We start from the raw sequence: 20,804 nt of genomic DNA on the forward strand, positions 1-20,804 counted from the left end.
GTGACAGAGGAAGCCCAGCCTGGGATGGGGAAATATCACTCTCGGGCAGATCGGCCGGGGGATCCTGGGCGGTGGGAACAAATCGGGTTGCTGCAGGCCTGACAGAGCGGAGAGGACTGACCTGAGGGAAGTTTGCTGTTACAGGACGAACATGCAAAGTACTTGACTAAGGCAGAAGAGGAAGAAGTAGCTGGACGAGAGTGGCCCCCTTTAGAGTTAGACATTTTGAAGAGGTCCCTGAAGAAAATGCCAGCGGGTTAGGGGACAGTTGGGCAGAGGGGGGCGTCAGTCTGCAGTGCAGAGCTACTCAAAGCAGATGAGAAAACGGATACCAGGTTGCTGCAGGACTGGAGGAAGATGTCCCGCTTGCGGTGGATCTCCGGCGCAGATTGTGTGCTCTGCCCCCAGAAATGAGCGCTCTGCAGAATTCTCTGGCGAAAGTGCGGGGCACGATGCAGAAACTCCTGCCCTGAGTGTCCAGCAGTGGTGTGTAGGAAGGGGCAGAGTCTGCCGAGATGGCGCCGGTGGGCGAGGAGTGCAGGGCACAGTTTGTCAGGCGGAAGAAAGCCCACCCGATGAAACGGAAGTGGGCGGAGCACGGCACCGGAAGTAGGCCCCGGGAAAAGCTGGGGCCTAAATTAGAAGCCGGTGACCGCCGAGGACAAACCGCGGTGCAGGCGCTGCCTGGTCTGAGAGGCGCAGCAGCTGCAAGTGCGCCGCATAGAAAGGGAAGCTCCACCGCCGGAAGTAGGCCTTCGGGAAAAACCGGGGCCCACATCGGAAGCTGGCAGCCGCTGTAGAGGACCGCGAGTCCGCTCTGAAGGTACGGCCGCCAGGGAAAACGGCACGGCTGCCTGTAGAGGGGCCGTGCCGCAGAGAGCAAGGATGCGGCCGCAGGCAAGGCAGTGTGACTGCTTGTAAAAGTGCGGCCGCCGTGGAGGAAGCAGCGCGGCCGCTCATCAGGGCCGCCGCGCAAAGGATGTCGCACAGGCTGCTGCGGAGGTCCGCGTCAGAAAAGGTGCGGCCGCAGTAAAAGAAGTGCGGCCGCAGAAATAGTAATGCGGCTGCCTGTAAGGCGCTGCACAGAGCAAAGATGCGGCCGAAGGAAAGTGCCCACATCTCCCCCGCTGCAGAGTATCCGCAGAGACCCCCCCCCCCCCCCCCAAGGAGAGATCGACAGGGAGGGGAAGATACTCACCTAACATTCTACGCCGTCTGGTACTAAGAATTAGACGTCCGTGGAGCTGGTGATGGACGTCCTCGTCTCCTCCAACCGACAGGCTCTGGCGGGCGAGTGGGTGAGGGACGGAGCCAGGACCGGACTTCTGAGTACACTTGTGTGCTAGGCTCTTGGTCCTGGAGAGGGATATATGAGGATACGGGGTGGCAGTACACGCCGTACTCATAGTCCGCCTTGTGGGAATACAGGTGTGACTGTTCACCCTGTATCCCTTCCGGAAAAACCTGAAAAGAAACGACGCACATTGAGGTAGATAAGGGTCTAATCAAAGACCCGTGTCCACCTCCTACTGACACTAGGCTAAACTGAAGAGTATAATGCCAGTCGGTGGGGTGTACACTGCAGAGGAGGAGCTAACTTTTTTATTTGCATAGTGTCAGCCTCCTAGTGGCAGCAGCATACACCCATGGTTTCTGTGTCTCCCAATGAGAGGCAATAAAGAAAACGTTTTTTGCCTTCACGGTGTTCACTGAAGGGGTTAACTAGTGATACAGTTTTATAGGTGGGGTCGTTACGGACGCGGCAATACTAAATGTATACTTTTATTGTTTTGTTTTTTTATTTAGATAAATAAATGTACGTATAGGAACATTTTTTTTTTTTTTAACACTATAACATTGCCCTGGGGGCAGTGCTGTGCACTGTCAGATCAGCGATCTGACGAGCACTTCTCCAGGCTTCCCGGCGCCTGCTCTGAGTAGGCGCAGTTAAGCCACCTCCCTGCAGGACCCGGATGCCGAGGCCATCTTGGATCCGGGCTTGCTGCAGGGAGGAGGAGGTAAGGCTACGTTCACATTAGCGTTTTGCGGTGCTGCGTCGGGCGCAGCTGCGGCGACGCATGCATCATGCGCACCTATATTTAACATGGGGGGGCGCATGGACATGCGTTGTGCTGCGTTTCGCGACGCATGCGTTTTTTTGCCGCAAGCGTGGGGCGCAGAGGACGCAGCAAGTTGCATTTTTTTTGCGTCCAAATTTCGGCAAAAAAGGACGCATGCGTCGCAAAATGCTGCGTTTTAGCGTGTGTTGCGTTTTTGTTTGTGTTGTGCGTTGCGTCGCCGACGCAGCCCCGCACAACGCAAATGTGAACGTAGCCTAAGAGACCCTCGGAGCAACACGATTACATCGTGTTGTTCCGAGGGTCTCAGGGAAGCCCGCAGGGAGCCCCCTCCCTGCTCGATGCTTGTTTGATCATGTTTGATCGCGGTGTGCCAGGGGTTAATGTGCCGGGGGCGGTCTGTGACCGCTCCTGGCACATAGTGCCGGATGTCAGGTGCGATAGTCAGCTGACACCCGGCAGCGCTCCCCCTGTGAGTGCGGCTGATCTCTCGGGAAGTACTATTCCGTCCTTGGGAAGTAGGACCCACCCCACATGGACGGAATAGTACGTCCAATGACAGAAAGGGGTTAATGAACCTTGAATAAAAGTTTTACGAGGAAAGTTGTGGATGTGACATTTTCCCTATATTATTGTGTATATACTGTACATAAAAAAAAAAAATCAAGGCATGGATCCAATTGCTGGATGACAACATTCTCATGTAAAACAAACAAAAAAGCTTTTGCAAAAATTTTTGAAATAATGAATCAGTCCCATAGTGTATAGAATTGTTTTAAACAACTGTTCCCACTACTTTGATACTGAATGACCCATTTTTCAGCTAGGGACTTCAGAGGCCTGGTCAAATATCAGACTACGTGACAATCTGCAGTTCCTGGCATCAACCACTAAACAGTCGGAGCTAGTGGTGATGTCCCCACTCCATACACCGTTTACAGCGCAGATAGCCAGAAACAGCTTATCTGTGGGTGTGCTGCAATCTCACCTTCCGCTATGGCTGCATCTATACCAATGAAACGTCATTAATAGCAAAGTAAAGGACCCCCTTTAAAGTCTGAAACAAATCTTACAGCATGTAACAAAATACCAATACCAGAACATACCCAGGGTCCCAAGTAAGCAGGAAGAACGGGCTCCTTTCTTTGCTGAAGGAAGAAAACCACCATGAGTGCAGCTACGTAGGGTGGTAAGCCACCTTCTTCTGGCCTATCAATGCAGCACAACTGTTAAAAAAAAAAAAAAATAATTTTTTTTTTATCTGAGAAAACAAAGCAAAAGCTATGGCTACCAACACGCAAAGATTATTTCTTAGGCACATTCAGCCAAAATATGCAAGTAGCCTATAACTTACATGTGGTTTCTGGAGTAAGGCCCTACATTGTTCTTAGATCTGGTTGGCGAGCCTAGATGCACACCGAGTCAGTACATTAGCCTTTAGTACAAGTCGTGCGCCTACCCCTACAATGTATACTGTAAAATTGCCATAGGTGATCTTAGTTTGCATAGGCGTTTGTTTTATGTGATGAGAAAGCACATCCGACTGAACTTTTCAATACATAGGGCCACTGCACAGAAATTTAAACCATGCAGTTTGTTTGTTTCTTTACAATGGGTCCTTATGGTGGACGACACCTGACCATGGGCATAAAAGCAGTCTTTAAACTCTATATTGGGGAAACCCTCACCTAGATTAGCAAGACTTACCTTTGCCCAGTATCGGAAAGCCACCACAAGAGGTACAAGCCTTGATTCTTTTCTGCCCAAGGCAGCCAAAAGGTTGGTGGCAAGACAAGCATTCTCATTGCCAGCACTCACTTTACATACAAGGCCACTATGAGGGGGGAAAAAAAAAAAAAAAACAAGACCAGGTTTTTAAATGATATGGCTTACAATGATATGGCTTACTCAACTTCACATTTTACAAAGACTGGGATAGAAGGATACAACAAAAACACCCAATTTTAGGCTTATGCAGAAAATATTCATATACATACACAGTACAGACCTAAAGTTTGGACACCTCATTTAAGGATTTTTCTGAATTTTCATGACTATGAAAATTGTAAATTCACACTGAAGGCATCAAAACTATGAACTAACACATGTGGAATTATATACTTAAAAAAAAGTGTGAAACAACTGAAAATGTCTGATATTCTAGGTTCTTCAAAGTAGCCACCTTTTGCATTGATGACTGCTTTGCACACTCTTGGCATTCTCTTGATGAGCTTCAAGAGAGTCACCGGGAATGGTCTTCCAACAATCTTGAAGGAGTTCCCAGAGATGCTTAGCACTTGTTGGCCCTTTTGCCTTCACTCTGCGGTCCAGCTCACCCCAAACCATCTCGATTGGGTTCAGGTCTGGTGACTAGAGGCAAGGTCATCTGGCGTAGCACCCCATCACTCTCCTTTTTGGTCAAATAGCCTGGAGGTGTATATGAGGTCATTGTTCGGTTGAAAAATAAATGATTGTCCAACTAAACGCAAACCGGATGGAATAGCGTGCACTGCAAGATGCTGTGGTAGCCATGCTGGTTCAGTATGCCTTCAGTTTTGAATAAATCCTCAACAGTGTCACCAGCAAAGCACCCCCACACCATCACACCACCTCCTCCTCCTCCATGCTTCATGGTGGGAACCAGGCATTAGAGTCCATCCGTTAACCCTTTATGCGTCACACAAAGACACGGTGGTTGGAACCAAAGATCTCAAATATGGACTCATCAGACCAAAGCACAGATTTCCACTGATCTAATGTCCATTCCTTGTGTTCTTAAGCCCAAACAAGTCTCTTCTGCTTGTTCCCCGTCTTTAGCGGTGGTTTCCTAGCAGCTATTTTACCATGAAGGCCTGCTGCACAAAGTCTCCTCCTAACAGTTGTTGTAGAGATGTGTCTGCTGCTAGACCTCTGTGTGGCATTGACCTGGTCTCTAATCTGAACTGCTGCTAACCTGCGATTTCTGAGGCTGGTGACTGAAACTTCTCCTCAGAAGCAGAGGTGACTCTTGGTCTTCCTTTCGTGGGGCGGTCCTCACGCAAGGCAGTTTCTTTGTAGCGCTTGATAGTTTTTGCCACTGCACTTGGGGACCAATTTTTCGGACTGACTGACCTTCATTTCTTAAAGTAATGATGGCCACTCGTTTTTCTTTATTTAGCGCTTTTTTTCTTGCCATAATACAAATTCTAACAGTCTATTCAGTAGGACTATCAGCTGTGTATCCACCAGACTTCTGCTCAACACAACCGATGGTCCCAACCCCATTTATAAGGCAAGAAATCCCACTTATTAAACCTGACAGGGCACCCTGTGAAGTGAAAACCATTTTCGGTGACTGCCTCTTTAAGCTCATCAAGAGAATGCCAAGAGTATGCAAAGCAATCAAATCAAAAGGTGGCTACTTTGAAGAACCTAGAATATAAGACATTTTCAGTTTCACACTTTTTTGTTAAGTATATAATTCGACTTAAATGAGTTGTGTCCAAACTTTTGGTCTGTACGTGTAATATATATTTATCTTAAACTCCTATCAAAGTTTGCATCCTCTTAATATATTGCAGTCATTATCTAGCACTGTGTACTTACAATTGCTCATTTTGACTTATCCAGATAATTCTCCTCCTTTCTCTGCTCTATGCAGAAACAGGAAGGCTCGTCCCTATATTTATCACTAGCTATTGAACCCGTTCTACGCCCGGGTGGCAAGCATTTATATTGGTATATGGTCTCCATCCTGGTATGTGCTGCTCCATCCTGCGTCCCCATCCTGTCATGTGCTGCACCTATCCTGCGTCCCCATCCTGTCATGTGCTGCACCCATCCTGCGTCCCCATCCTGTCATGTGCTGCACCCATCCTGCGTCCCCATCCTTTCATGTGCTGCACCCATCCTGCGTCCCCATCCTGTCATGTGCTGCACCCATCCTGCGCCCCCATCCTTTCATGTGCTGCACCCATCCTGCGCCCCCATCCTGTCATGTGCTGCACCCATCCTGCGTCCCCATCCTGTCATGTGCTGCACCCATCCTGCGTCCCCATCCTGCGCCCCCATCCTGGCATGTGCTGCACCCATCCTGCGTCCCCATCCTGGCATGTGCTGCACCCATCCTGCGTCCCCATCCTGGCATGTGCTGCACCCATCCTGCGTCCCCATCCTGGCATGTGCTGCACCCATCCTGCGTCCCCATCCTGCGTCCCCACCCAGGTATGTGCTGCAACCATCCTGCGTCCCCATCCTGGCATGTGCTGCACCCATCCTGCGTCCCCATCCTGGCATGTGCTGCACCCATCCTGCGTCCCCATCCTGGCATGTGCTGCACCCATCCTGCGTCCCCATCCTGGCATGTGCTGCACCCATCCTGCGTCCCCATCCTGGCATGTGCTGCACCCATCCTGCGTCCCCATCCTGGCATGTGCTGCACCCATCCTGCGTCCCCATCCTGCGTCCCCACCCAGGTATGTGCTGCAACCATCCTGCGTCCCCATCCTGGTATGTGCTGCAACCATCCTGCGTCCCCATCCTGCTTTGTGCTGCAACCATCCTGCGTCCCCATCCTGGTATGTGCTGCACCCATCCTGCGTCCCCATCCTGGTATGTGCTGCACCCATCCTGCGTCCCCATCCTGTCATGTGCTGCACCCATCCGGGGGCCTGAACAGGCGGGGACACCGGCGCGCTGTGGGGGTCAGGTGCCCGTATCGCCGCCAGCTCAGGCCCCCCAGCACTTACTATACTCACCTGTCTGTCCCGTTCCAGCGCTGCGCGCCGCCATCTTCCCGGTCTCCTGGCTGTGACTGTTCAGTCAGAGGGCGGCGCCGGCACACATTAAGCGCATCATCGCGCCCTCTGAACTGAAGGTCACAGGCCGAAGACCGGGAAGATGGCGGCGCTCAGCGGTGGAACGCAGGACAGGTGAATATAGGCGATACTCACCCTCCTGGCGCGTCCCTGCTTCTCTGTTGGAGATCGCGGTGTGCGTTCAGTGTGAACGCATACCGCGATCTCCCGGGAGCGTCACTCTGAGGCCCAGACTGCGCCGGCGCTTGCGCCTGCGCAGTCTATAAAGGCTTCGGACAGTGACGCTCCCAGCGTTATATTATAGATTCCCCCTCTTAAACATCTGTCTCAGCCGCTCCCCCCACCCCCCAGTCGTTGATTTTGCACTGACTACCTGTTTCTACTTAAACCTTAGCAGGACTCAGCTAGTCAGTTTCTAATCATGTGATGTCATAGGAAAAGAGGAATTTGCTGTTTGTAGGGGAAAAATGAGCAAGTGTAAGTGCACAGTGCTATACAATGTGATGACTAAAATATACCGAGATAGTTGTTGGAAGTGCTTCTTTAACAAGGTAATGGCTTGATTACTACCAATGAGGCACTCCCTCAGTACTACTTTGTTTTTGTTTTTTTATTACCGTATTTTTCAGACCATAAAACACTTTTTTCCTCCAAATTTGTGAGGAAAGTGTGCGGCGAGTCTTATGGTCCAAATGTAACATGTGGGAAGGGGGCAGGGGCTGAGTGGGATCGCACTCGCAGGAGGCATGTCTCCGCGGCAGGTATCTAGCCGTGGTGAAACCATGTGGTCCCGATGTTTAATCCCTTCCTGACCTTTGACGCCACGTAGGCGTCATGAAAGTCGGTGCCAATCCGACCTGTGACGCCTATGTGGCGTCATAGAAAGATCGCGTCCCTGCAGATCCGGTGAAAGGGTTAACTCCAATTTCACCCGATCTGCAGGGACAGGGGGAGTGGTAGTTTAGCCCAGAGGGGGTGGCTTCACCCCCCCGTGGCTACGATCGCTCTGATTGGCTGTTGAAAGTGAAACTGCCAATCAGAGCGATTTGTAATAATTCATTTATTAAAACTGGTGAATTACAATCCAGCCATGGCCGATGCTGCAATATCATCGGCCATGGCTGGAAACACTAATGTGCCCCCACCCCAGTACACTGCTCCGGCTCCCCTACGTCCTGTGCTCCGCTCCCCCCGTGGTCTTGTCCGCTCCGCCAGTGGTCCAATCGCCCCCCCCCCCGTGCTCTGATCCAACCCCCCCACGCTCCGATCCACCCACCCCGTCCTGCGATCCACCCCCGCCCCCCCGTGCTCCGATCCACCATACTTTCCGATCCTCCCGGGGTCCGTCCGTCTTCTCCCTGGGCGCCGCCATCTTCCAAAATAGCGGGCACATGCTCAGTGCGCCCGCCGAATCTGCCAGCCGGCAGATTTGTTCCAAAGTGCATTTTGATCACTGAGATAGATTATATCACAGTGATCAAAATAAAAAAAAAAAAAAAAAAAGTAAATGACCCCCCCTCCCCCCTTTGTCACCCCCATAGGTAGGGACACTAAGAAAATATATATATTTTTTCCCCCCCACTAAGGTTAGAATAGGGTTAGGGTTTCGATATGTGCACACGTATTCTGGTCCTCTGCGGATTTTTCCGCTGCGGATTTCATAAATCCGCAGTGCTAAACCGCTGCGGATTTACCGCAGTTTTTCTGCACATTTCACTGCAGTTTTACAACTGCGATTTTCTATTGGAGCAGTTGTAAAACCACTGCGGAATCCGCAGAAAGAAGTGACTTGCTGCGGAATGTAAACCGCTGCGTTTCCGTGCAGTTTTTCTGCAGCATGTGTACAGCGATTTTTGTTTCCCATAGGTTTACATTGAACTGTAAACTCATGGGAAACTGCTGCGGATCCGCAACATTTTCGACAGCGTGTGCACATACCTTTAGAATTAGGCTATGTGCACACGGTGCGGATTTGGCTGCGGATTCACAGCAGTGTTCCATCAGGTTTACAGTACCAAGTAAACCTACGGAAAACCAAATCCGCTGTGCCCATGGTGCGTAAAATACCGCGCGGAAACGCTGCGTTGCATTTTCTGCAGCATGTCAATTCTTTGTGCGGATTCTGCAGCGTTTTACATTTGTTCCTCAATAGGAATCTGCAGGTGAAATCCGCACAAAAACCACTGGAAATCCACGGTAAATGCGCAGGTAAAACACAGTGCCTTTTACCCGCGGATTTTTCAAAAATGATGCTGAAAAGTCTCACACGAATCCGCAACGTGGGCACATAGCCTTAGGGTTAAGGTTGGAATTAGGGTTGTGGTTAGGGTTGTGATATGGCTACAGTTGGGATTAGGGCTAGGGGTGTGTGGGGTTAGTGTTGGAGGTAGAATTGAGGGGTTTCCACTGTTTAGGCACATCAGGGGTCTCCAAACGCAACATGGCGCCACCATTGATTCCAGCCAATCTTGTATTCAAAAAGTCAAATGGTGCTCCCTCTGTTCCGAGCCCCGACGTGCGCCCAAACAGTGGTTTACCCCCACATATGGGGTACCAGCATGCTCAGGACAAACTGTGCAACAATTATTGGGGTCCAATTTCTCCTGTTACCCTTGTGAAAATAAAAAATTGCTTGCTAAAACATCATTTTTGAGGAAAGAAAAATGATTTTTTATTTTCACGGCTCTGCGTTGTAAACGTCTGTGAAGTACTTGGGGGTTCAAAGTGCTCACCACATATCTAGATAAGTTCCTTGGGGGGGGTCTAGTTTCTAAAATGGGGTCACTCGTGGGGGGTTTCTACTGTTTAGGCACACCAGGGGCTCTGCAAACGCAACGCCCGCAGACCATTCCATCAAAGTCTGCATTTCAAAAGTCACTACTTCCATTCTGAGCCCCGACGTGTGCCCAAACAGTGGTTTACCCCCACACATGGGGTATCAGCGTACTCCGGAGAAACTGGACAACAACTTTCGGGGTCCAATTTCTCCTGTAACTCTTGGGAAAATAAAAAATTCTGGGCTAAATAATTATTTTTGAGGAAAGAAAACGTATTTATTATTTTCACGGCTCTGCGTTATAAACTTCTGTGAAGCACTTGGGGGTTCAAAGTGCTCACCACACATCTAGATTAGTTCCTTTGGGGGTCTAGTTTCCAAAATGGGGTCATTTGTGGGGGATCTCCAATGTTTAGGCACACAGGGGCTCTCCAAACGTGACATGGTGTCTGCTAATGATTGGAGCTAATTTTCCATTTAAAAAGCCAAATGGCGTGCCTTCCCTTCCGAGCCCTGCAGTGCGCCCAAACAGTGGTTTACCCCCACATATGGGGTATCCGTGTACTCAGGACAAACTGGACAACAACATTTGGGGTCCAATTTCTCCTATTACCCTTGGCAAAATAGGAAATTCCAGGCTAAAAAAATCATTTTTTAGGAAAGAAAAATTATTTTTTATTTTCATGGCTCTGCGTTATAAACTTCTGTGAAGCACCTGGGGTTTAAAGTGCTCACTATGCATCTAGATAAGTTCCTTGGGGGGGTCTAGTTTCCAAAATGGGGTCACTTGTGGGGGAGCTCCAATTTTTAGGCACACGGGGGCTCTCCAAACGTGACATGGTGTCCGATAAAGAGTGGAGCCAATTTTTCATTCAAAAAGTCAAATGGCGCTCCTTCCCTTCCAAGCCGTGCGCCCAAACAGTGGTTTACCCCCACATATGAGGTATCAGCGTACTCAGGACAAATTGGACAACAACTTTCGTGGTTCAGTTTCTCCTTTTACCATTGGGAAAATAAAAAAATTGTTGGTAAAAGATAATTTTTGTGACTAAAAAGTTAAATGTTCATTTTTTCCTTCCATGTTGCTTCTGCTGCTGTGAAGCACCTGAAGGGTTAATAAACTTCTTGAATGTGGTTTTGAGCACCTTGAGGGGTGCATTTTTTAGAATGGTGTCACTTTTGGGTATTTTCAGCCATATAGACCCCTCAAACTGACTTCAAATGTGAGGTGGTCCCTAAAAAAAATGGTTTTGTAAATTTCGTTGTAAAAATGAGAAATCGCTGGTCAAATTTTAACCCTTATAACTTCCTAGCAAAAAAAAAATTTTGTTTCCTAAATTGTGCTGATGTAAAGTATACATGTGGGAAATGTTATTTATTAACTATTTTGTGTCACATAACTCTCTGGTTTAACAGAATAAAAATTCAAAATGTGAAAATTGCGACATTTTCAAAATTTTCGCCAAACTTCCGTTTTTATCACAAATAAACGCAGAATTTATTGACCTAAATTTACCACTAACATGAAGCCCAATATGTCACGAAAAAACAATCTCAGAACCGCTAGGATCCGTTGAAGCGCTCCTGAGTCATTACCTCATAAAGGGACACTGGTCAGAATTGCAAAAAACGGCCAGGTCATTAAGGTCAAAATAGGCTGGGTCATGAAGGGGTTAAAGTGAAAGAATATTCATTAGCCATTTCCCTGCCCACTTGTCAGCGCCGAGCAGTGGGCGGGGAGAAGCAAATGATTATTCCTTCGGATTCCTGCTGCAGCTGGGGAGATCCTGTGTCTGGTGGAGGAGGCAGCAGGAGCAGGGTGCCACAGGAGAGATCGCCGCAGTTCATACCTGACAGAACAGTGCAGCCTGTGCTGATGCTGAGTGCTCCCGTCATTATAGGACCTGTGGTGGGGTAATGAAGAGGGCGGGCTAGATCACCACATGAGTACAGAGCCCTCCATTATGTTACCACAGGTCCTGCAGACACCGCACTAGAAACAATGCAGCTTCCTCTTACAGGACTTGTGGTGAGGTAATAAGAGGAAGGGCCCTGTGCGGTCATGTGATGCGCTAGTCCTTCATTACCTCACCACAGGTCCTGTAAGCTGTAGAGAGATATTTTCAGTTTTCTAGTGTGGCTGGCTGCAAGACCTGCATGGATGTGATTACTTTGAATTCATTATTACTTGTACAGGCTGTGCTCACAACAAAACAAAAAAAAAAAAAACATCACTGCCACTACTGTGGTGAACTATAACTTCAAGCATGCCATAGGATCTGCAGGACATGCTGGGAGTTATAGTTTTCGCATGGGAACTTAACCCCTTAGTGACGGAGCCAAATTTTTGAAATCTGACCAGTGTCAATTTATGTGGTAATAACTCTGCAACTCTTCAACAAATCCCAGTGATTTTGAGATTGTTTTTTCGTGACAGATTATACTTTATGATAATGGTAAATTTAGGTCAATATGTTTTGTGTTTATTAAAAATATCAAAAATTTGAGAAAAATATTAAAAAATTAGCAATTTTCTAAATTTGAATGATTATCCCTTTAATCCAGATGGTCATACCACAGGAAAACATTAATAAAAAATGTCCCTCATGTTTGCTTTACATCAGCAACATTTGTAAAATGTTCTTTTATTTTTTAGCATTTTAGGAGGTTTAAAAATGTAGCAGCAATTTTTCATTTTTTCAAGGAAATGTACAAAATTTATAGTTTTAGGGACTTATCCATGTTTGAAGTGACTTTAGGGGTCCTATATATTGGGAAACCCCCAAACATGATACCATTTTCAAAACAGCACCCCTAGACAAATTGAAAACTGCTGTCTGGTAGTTTATTAACCCTTCAGGTGCTTAACAGGAATTAATGCAAAGTGGTTTGGAAGGTGCAAATACTGATCGTGGCTAATGCAGCAAGTTGTCTCTTATATCTCAGGTCAGTTAAAAGACGTATTGGCTGTCATTAAGGGGTTAAAGCAGCAATCCAATGTTATTTTCCAGTGTTGGAGTGTTGCTTTAAATATAAGTCTAATATATCCCCCGCCAGCACCTTCATATAGTACTTTAGACACCACACTGGCCCACAGCACCATCTTCTACCCATAGCTTCCAACATAAAATACTATTTTATATTATATGTGCTGTTATATATTAGTATGTTAAATATTTTATCACTTTTTTGCTTATTTTTTTTCCTGTTCCCCACCTCTAAAACCAGGGTGCGTTTTATAATCCAAAATATACGGTATACAAAATACTATATTTTCTTGACAACCGTATTTTTCAGAGTACAGGACGCACCTAAGTTCAGACAAAAGAAAAACCGCCAAATATATTTACTAGAATTAAAACTTCCATGCAGTTCTACAGAAGCATAGGAGGGTAATGTAGCTCTTTCACAGACCTTACTGATACATATTGGCCATTTACTGTGGCTTTAGAAATCATGGTAGCCATCATTAAAAATCGAATCAGTCTATACTTTCATAGCGCCATTAATTCCAGTGCTTTACAGACATTTGCACTGTCCCCATTGGGGTTCACTCCCAATCTAGATTCTTCATCAGTATGTCTTTGGCTTTATACATTGTGGGTTATAACTCAGCCCAACTATTAGTTGCCAGTCTCCCTTACCACTGCTCCCACTGCAGTCACCTTGTCTATGCTGCAGACCCCAAAGTTTGCTCTGCCCTATCCTTTTTCGTGCCAATGACTGGAGCTTCATTGATATGTGAGGAAGAAGAGTATAAAGAAGAGGTAGCAGGGCACATTATATAATTAGTATGAGGACAGCGCCCCCACCCCCAAAAAAGTTATATATACAAAAAGCCTAGTTACTTACCGACAACGGTATTTCTCAGAGCCCATGACAGCACTACCACAGAGAGGGGATCCGCCCTTCAGGGACAGGAAACCTACAGGATAAAGAGGGCAGTACCTCTCCCCTTCATTAGTTTGGTTTACAGAGCATCGGAGGTCCTCCAGGTTAGTGACAACAAAAAATATACAATTTTATCATATTGCTTAACAGGTGAACACCATGTTTATATAGAAAAAACACTTCATACAATAAGATGTGCTCACCGCACACGTGATGGGGGGGGGGGGGGGGGGGGGGGAAATAAGCAGGTGCTGTTATGGGCTCTAAGAAATAGTTATCGGTAAGTAACTATGCTTTTATCAGTCCCCCATGACAGCACCACAGAGAATTGCAGAGATTGTTGCTTAGGGAGGGACCACAGGCTGCAGAACCCTTCTTCCAAAGGTTAAATCAGATGATGAGGCTAGGTCTAAACGGTAGTGTCTAAAAAAGGTTGAAGGTGAGGTGATGACCAGGTGGCCGCCTTACAGATTTGATCTAATGGTACCTCTGACCTTTCGGCCCAGGAGGTCACCACAGCCCTTGTAGAATGGGCTTTCAGCCCCTCCGGAACAACGTTCCCGGTGGATGAGTACGCCAAGGCTATCGCGTCTTGTTATCCAACGTGCTATAGTGCCCCTGGAGGCTCTGAGTCCTTTCCTGGGTCCCTGGAAGCAGATAAAAAGAGACTTCCTTCCTATGCTGCTGGGTGGGTTCTATATACTGAACTAGACACCTTACATCTAATGTGTGGAATTTTTCTTCTTTCTTATTTTTAGGGACTGGACAGAAGGAAGGAAAGATTATTTCCTGGGACCTGTGGAATCTGGACACTACTTTGGGTAGATAGGCAGGGTCCGTTTTTAACCTTACCATCCAGGATTTTTGTAAAGGGAGGAGACGCAGACCGTGCTTGGAGATCACTTATTCTACGGGCCGATGGTAGGGCCAACAGGAGGGCAGATTTAAGTGAGAAGATTTTAAGGGGTATTGACTCTAGGCTCAAACGGGGATTCTGTTAAAGCTGATAAGACTAGGTTCAAGTCCCAAGCTGGTAACCTTTGTATAGTTATCAGTCTAGATCTTGCAGCTACTCTAATAAAACGTGTTACCCAAGGGTTGGCCGCTAGGTTTTTACAGTACAATGCTCCCAGAGCCACTATCTGTACTTTTAAAGGTACTTACTGAGAGGCCCAGATCTAGACCCTTCTGTAGAATTTCTAATACCTCAGCAATTGGGATGCCATCTTGTAACCTTACCCCAGAGGTGGACAAAAATTTCTTGCAGGTTTTGCCATAGATTTTTGTGGTCATGGTTTTCCTACTTTTCATTAGTGTGGTGACTAACTTATCCGAAAAACCCCTTTCCTTCAGTAGTGACTTTTCAAATTCCACACCGTCAGGTGGAGATTCTCTGACTGAGGGAGGAACACCGGTCCCTGTGGTAAGATGTCCGGAAGAACCCAGGGATCGGTGACCGATAGTATCCTCAGCCAGGAGAACCAGGTCCTTTTGGGCCAGAAGGGGGCTATTAGGATGAGCTTGGACCTGTCCTCTCTGACTTTTCGCGAAACTGCTCGAATGAGGATATATACTCGAGTATAAGCCGACCCGAGTATAAGCCGACCCCCCCCCCTAATTTTGCAACAAAAAAAAAAAAACTGGAAAAACTTATTGGCTCGAGTATAAGCCTAGGGTGGAAAATGCAGCAGCTACCGTAAGAGTCAAAAATAAAAATAGATACCAATAAAAGTAAAATTAATTGAGACATCAGTAGGTTAAGTGTTTTTGAATATCCATATTGAATCAGGAGCCCCATATAATGCTCCATACAGTTCATGATGGGCCCCATAAGATGCACTATATTAAACTATGCCCCATATAATTATTATTATTATTATTTATTTATATAGCACCATTGATTCCATGGTGCTGTACATGAGAAGGGGTTACATACAAGTTACAAATATCACATACAGTAAACAAACTAACAATGACGGACTGATACAGAGGGGCGAGGACCCTGCCCTTGCGGGCTTACATTCTACAGGAGTAGACATAATGCTCCATGCAGTTCTTTAAGGCACCATAGATGCCCCATATAATGCTCCATGCAGTTCTTTATGGCCCCATAGATGCCCCATATAATGCTCCATGCAGTTCATTATAGCCCCATAGATGCCCCATATAATGTTCCATGCAGTTCTTTATGGTCCCATATAATGCTCCATGCAGTTATGGCCCCATAGATGCCCTATTAATGCTCCATGGAGTTATGGCCCCATAGATGCCCCATTAATGCTCCATGCAGTTCATTATGGCCCCATAGATGCTCCATATGACAATGTGCCTCATGTAATGCTGCTGCACAAAAAAAAAAAAAAAAAAAAAAAAAAAAAAAAAAAGATATACTCCCCTCTCGTCGCTGCTGCTCAGCGTCCCGTCTCTCCGCACTGACTGTTCAGGCAGAGGGCGGCGTGCACAAAAATACGTCATCGCGCCCTCTGACCTGAACAGTCACTGCGGAAGACGGGGCGGCAGTAGAACGCGGAAAGGTGAATCTGAAATACTCACCTGCTCCTGACGTGGTCCCTGCATGTCCTTGCTGTAGTGAGCGGTCACATGGTACCGCTCATTACAGTAATGAATATGCGGCTCCACCCCTATGAGAGTGGAGTCCATATTCATTACTTTAATGAGCGGTACCAGTGACCACTGAACAGGTGAAGCTGTCGTGCCTGAAGACCGTGGGACATGCGGGAACCGCGTCAGGAGCAGGTGAGTATTTTACAGGCGTCGCTCCCCCTCACCCGCTGACCCCCCCCCGCCTTCCATGACTCGAGTATAAGCCGAGAGGCACTTTCAGCCCATTTTTTGGGCTGAAAATCTCAGCTTATACTTGAGTATATATGGTAGTTGAGGGAAAGGCATGCGCAAGACTGTCCAAGGAATCATGAATGCATCTAAGGCCTGAGGGTTCCCCCTGGGGTCTAGGGAACAAAAAAGGTTTTCACTTTTCTGTTGTACATATTGGCAAAAAGGTCTATTACAGGGATTCCCCTAAGCTCTGATCTGGTCGAAAATGTACTGGTTTAGTGTCCATCCTCCCTGTTTTAATTGGGTACGGCTCAGGAAGTCCACCTTCTGATTCTCTACTCCTCTTATATGTAATGTGGAGAGGGATAGGAAGTTGTTCTCTACCAAGATTTCGGAAGTGGTATCCATTAGGGCTTGAGACCTGGTTTCCCTCCTAGGTAGGCTACGACTACTCGATTGTCCGAAAATATTTGGACATGATGCCCCCGTAGGCTGTGTAGGAAAAACAATAAGGCGTGGCTCATGGCCAAGAGTTCATTTTGGTTTGAGGAGGCCCCGTGTTCCTGACCTGTCCAAACCCCCTGAGTGACCCTGTTGTCCAGTTGAGTCCCCACCCTTTGGGTCTTGCATCTGTGGTAACTGAGATACCTCTATCACCCAGAAAATCCCTTTTGACAGGTTGTTGGGATCCATCCACCAAGTTAGGGAATGAATAGTAGCTAAACTTAGAGTCATGTGACTTTCTAAATGCCCCCTTAGTATAACCTGGTTTCTCAGAATGTCCCACTGGAGGTGTGTGTCGTGTGAAGTTGTGCCCACTGAACTGCTGGAAGGCAAGCAGAGAGGGACCCCAGTAATGACATTGCCCTTCTCAAAGTCATGGAAGGGTTTGAGCAAGCTTTCGACACTAGATTTATTATTTTGTTTTTTTCTGAACTGGGAGGCGGCATTCTTGTAATATAGAGTCCAAGGTGAGACCCAAAAATTCCTGAACTCTGGTTGGTTTTAGTTTTGATTTTTGTAGGTTTAGAAGCCAGCCTAAATTTCTTAGAGTATCTACCACTCTGTCGCACTGTTGACGGCAGAGCTGGGCCGAGTTGCTCACAATCAGAAAGTTGTCCAAGTATGGGACTATCAAATTGTCTCAGGTGGGCCATCATCTCCGCTATCAGTTTGGCAAATATGCGGGGTGCAACTGATCTGCCAAAGGGAAGGGCTCTATATTGGTATTCCCTTATTTCTCCTTTTATGACCACTGCTAGTCTGAGGAATTTCTGAGAGTTCTAGTGAATGGGGACGTGGTAATAAGCATCGTTGAGATACAGCACTATCAAACAGTTTGGAAACAATTTTTTTTGCTAGGAAGTTATAAGGGTTAAAATTTGACCAGCGATTTCTCATTTCTACAACGAAATTTACAAAACCATTTTTTTTAGGGACCACCTCACATTTGAAGTCAGTTTGAGGGGGTCTATATGGCTGAAAATACCTAAAAGTGACACCATTCTAGAAACTGCACCCCTCAAGGTGCTCAAAACCACATTCAAGAAGTTTATTAACCCTTCAGGTGCTTCACAGCAGCAGCAACATGGAAGGAAAAAAAAATGAACATTTAACTTGTTAGTCACAACAATGATCTTTTAGCAACAATTTTTTTATTTTCCCAAGGGTAAAAAGAGAAACTGGACCCCAAAAGTTATTGTACAATTTTTCCTGAGTTCGCCGATACCCCATATGTGGCGGGGGGTGGGGGGGGGGACCACTGTTTGGGCGCACGACAGGGCTCTGAAGGGAGAGAGCGCCATTTGCCTTTTTCAATGAAAAATTGGCTCCAATCTTTAGCGGACAACATGTTGCGTTTGGAGAGCCCCTGTGTGCCTAAACATTGGAGCTCCCCCCATGTGATCCCATTTTGGAAACTAGACCTCCCACGGAACTAATCTAGATGTGCGGTGACCACTTTAAACCCCCAAGTGCTTCACAAAAGTTTATAATGCAGAGCCGTGAAAATAAAAAATCATTTTTCTTTCCTCAAATTATTTTTTAGCCCGCAATTTATTTTCACAAGAGTAACAGGAGAAATTTGGCCCCAAAAGTTGTTGTCCAGTTTGTCCTGAGTACACTGATACCTTATGTGGGGGGGAGCCACTGTTTGGGCACACGTCGGGGCTCGGAAGGGAAGTCGTGACGTTTTGAAATGCAGACTTTGATGGAATGGTCTGCGGGCGTCACGTTGCATTTGCAGAGCCCCTGATGTGCCTAAACAGTAGAAACCCCACACGTGACCCCATTTTGGAAACTAGACCCCCCCAGGGAACTTATCTAGATATGTCCCCAAGTGCTTCACAGAAGCTTACAACGCAGAGCCGTGAAAACGGTAATTAGTTCTTACCGGTAATTGTATTTCCAGGAATCTACCTGACAGCACCATTGGAGGACATCCTTCTTACCCTCAGTGGGACAGGAACAAGCGGTTAAAAGGACCCTTCCCACTCCACCCACCAGTGATTTTCTAAGTACCACATCTGGATGGATGCAAAAAGAGAGTTTATTAACAGTTATACACCAATGTTACATCACATTAGTCAATAGTACAAGCTTGCAGTGGGAGGGAACTAGTAGTGCTGTCAGGTGGATTCCTGGAAATACAATTACCGGTAAGAACTAATTACCGTTTTCCAGTTCACCACCTGACAGCACCATTGGAGGAATACCAAAGGATGTTTAACTAGGGTGGGACTACATGTAATCCTCTTCTACCAAAGGCTAACTGATCTGATACGACATCTAATTTATAGTGTCTTGCAAAGGTAGAAAGACTGGTCCAAGTCGCCGCCCTACAGATTTGCTCAGCTGAGGCTCCCCTTTTCTGCCCATGATGTAGAGATAGCTCGTGTTGAATGGGCCCTAAGAGTATCCGGGGGATCTTTCCCTTGGTCTGTATACGCTAGGCTTATCATGGTTTTAATCCATCTAGCAATGGTTGATTTTGCTGCTTTACAACCCCTATTTGGACCCCCGTACTATACAAACAAGTTAGCGTCTTGTCTCCAACTTTCCGTCACCCCCAGATATTTTAGAACAGTCTCCCTTACGTCAAGGTTATGGTAGACCTCTTGCGTTTCTAGGGTGTTGGCAGAATGAAAGGATTATCTCCTGATTTATATTGGTTGAGGAAACTACTTTGGGGAGGAAAGCTGGGTTAAGTTTTAAGACTATCCTGTCGTCAAAGATCTGAAGATATGGGTTCTGGGTGGAAAGAGCCTGCATCTCCCCCAGCCTTTTAGCTGACGTGATGGCAATCAGGAAGGCAGTTTTAAAGGAGAGATTGGCTATGTTCATATCCTCTGACAACAAGTACGGGGTTTTACACAAGGTGTTAAAAACCAGGTTTAGGTCCCAAGGAGGAGTTGATTTCCTCACAAGTGGCCTCATTCTCTGTGTGGCCCTGGAAAATCTTGCTATCCAGGGATGGGAGGCTAGTGATGTATCAAAAAAGACACTAAGCGCTGCAATCTGTACTTTTAGAGTACTAGGCTGAAGGCCCTTGTTAAATCCAAGTTGCAGGAAGTCGAGGATTCTGGGGATGTCCAGTTTGGAAGTATCCACAGAAACTCCTCCCAGAAAGGAACAATACCACTTCCAGATTTTGTCGTAAATCGCCGAAGTCACCGGCTTTCTGCTTGCCTGGAGTGTGGTAATGACATCTTCTGACAGGCCTCTGGATCTTAAGGTTTGCCGTTCAGGATCCAAGCAGATAGGTGAAGAGAGTCTGGGTTCTTGTGGAACACCGGCCCTTGCAGAAGAAGGTCCTGCCTGTTCGGTAATAAGACTGGTTTCTCTGTTGATATTCTGGATAGTAGAGAAAACCAGCTCTTTTTTGGCCAAAAAGGAACCACCAGGATTACGGTTGCTCCCTCGTCTTGTATTTTCCTGAGTGTCTTCGGTATCAGAGGAAGAGGAAAAAATGCGTACAGGAGACCTTCCCCCCCCCAATACTGAGACAACCCCCAATACTGAGACAAGGCGTCTACTGCAATGGCTCTGTCTAAAGGATTGAGTGAGAAAAATGCTGTGGTCTTTGTGTTTAACCTGGTGGCAAAAAGGTCCACCTGAGGTGTTCCCCATCTCTGGCACAGACTGCTGAATACTTCTGGGTTCAGTTCCCATTCTCCGGGATGTATAGATGTTCTGCTCAAGAAATCTGCCACTTGATTCTTGGTGCCTTCCAGGTGAACTGCAGAGATGGATCTGACAGATCTTTCTGCCCATCTGAAAATCTGGTTTGCGAAGTGTTGCAGTGGTGGATGCTTCGGACCTCCCTGGTGTCTCAGAAATGCCACTGCTGTGACATTGTCGGACAGTATCCTTACGTGTCTGTCCCTGACCTGTGACTGGGCCTGGTACAACACCTTTCAGATCGCATACAGCTCCCTGAAATTTGATGATCTTGCGGCAATCTGAGGA

At 46.9% G+C, this 20,804-nt stretch overlaps 1 protein-coding gene across 5 annotated transcripts in view; it reads right to left on the minus strand.

Moving 5' to 3' along the window:
* TUT7 (terminal uridylyl transferase 7) overlaps positions 1-20,804 on the minus strand; it is a 119,830-nt gene that overhangs the window by 62,731 nt on the left and 36,295 nt on the right. For all 5 annotated transcript variants that reach the window (XM_069761971.1, XM_069761962.1, XM_069761969.1 and 2 more), the window contains 2 exons: positions 3,786-3,912; positions 3,185-3,304 (listed from right to left, as the gene is read on the minus strand). In XM_069761971.1, the coding sequence (XP_069618072.1) occupies positions 3,185-3,304; positions 3,786-3,912 (247 nt within the window). The remainder of the gene's footprint in view (positions 1-3,184; positions 3,305-3,785; positions 3,913-20,804) is intronic.

The sequence above is a fragment of the Ranitomeya imitator genome, chromosome 1 (genome assembly GCF_032444005.1).
Source record: "Ranitomeya imitator isolate aRanImi1 chromosome 1, aRanImi1.pri, whole genome shotgun sequence".
Lineage (NCBI taxonomy): Eukaryota > Metazoa > Chordata > Amphibia > Anura > Dendrobatidae > Ranitomeya > Ranitomeya imitator.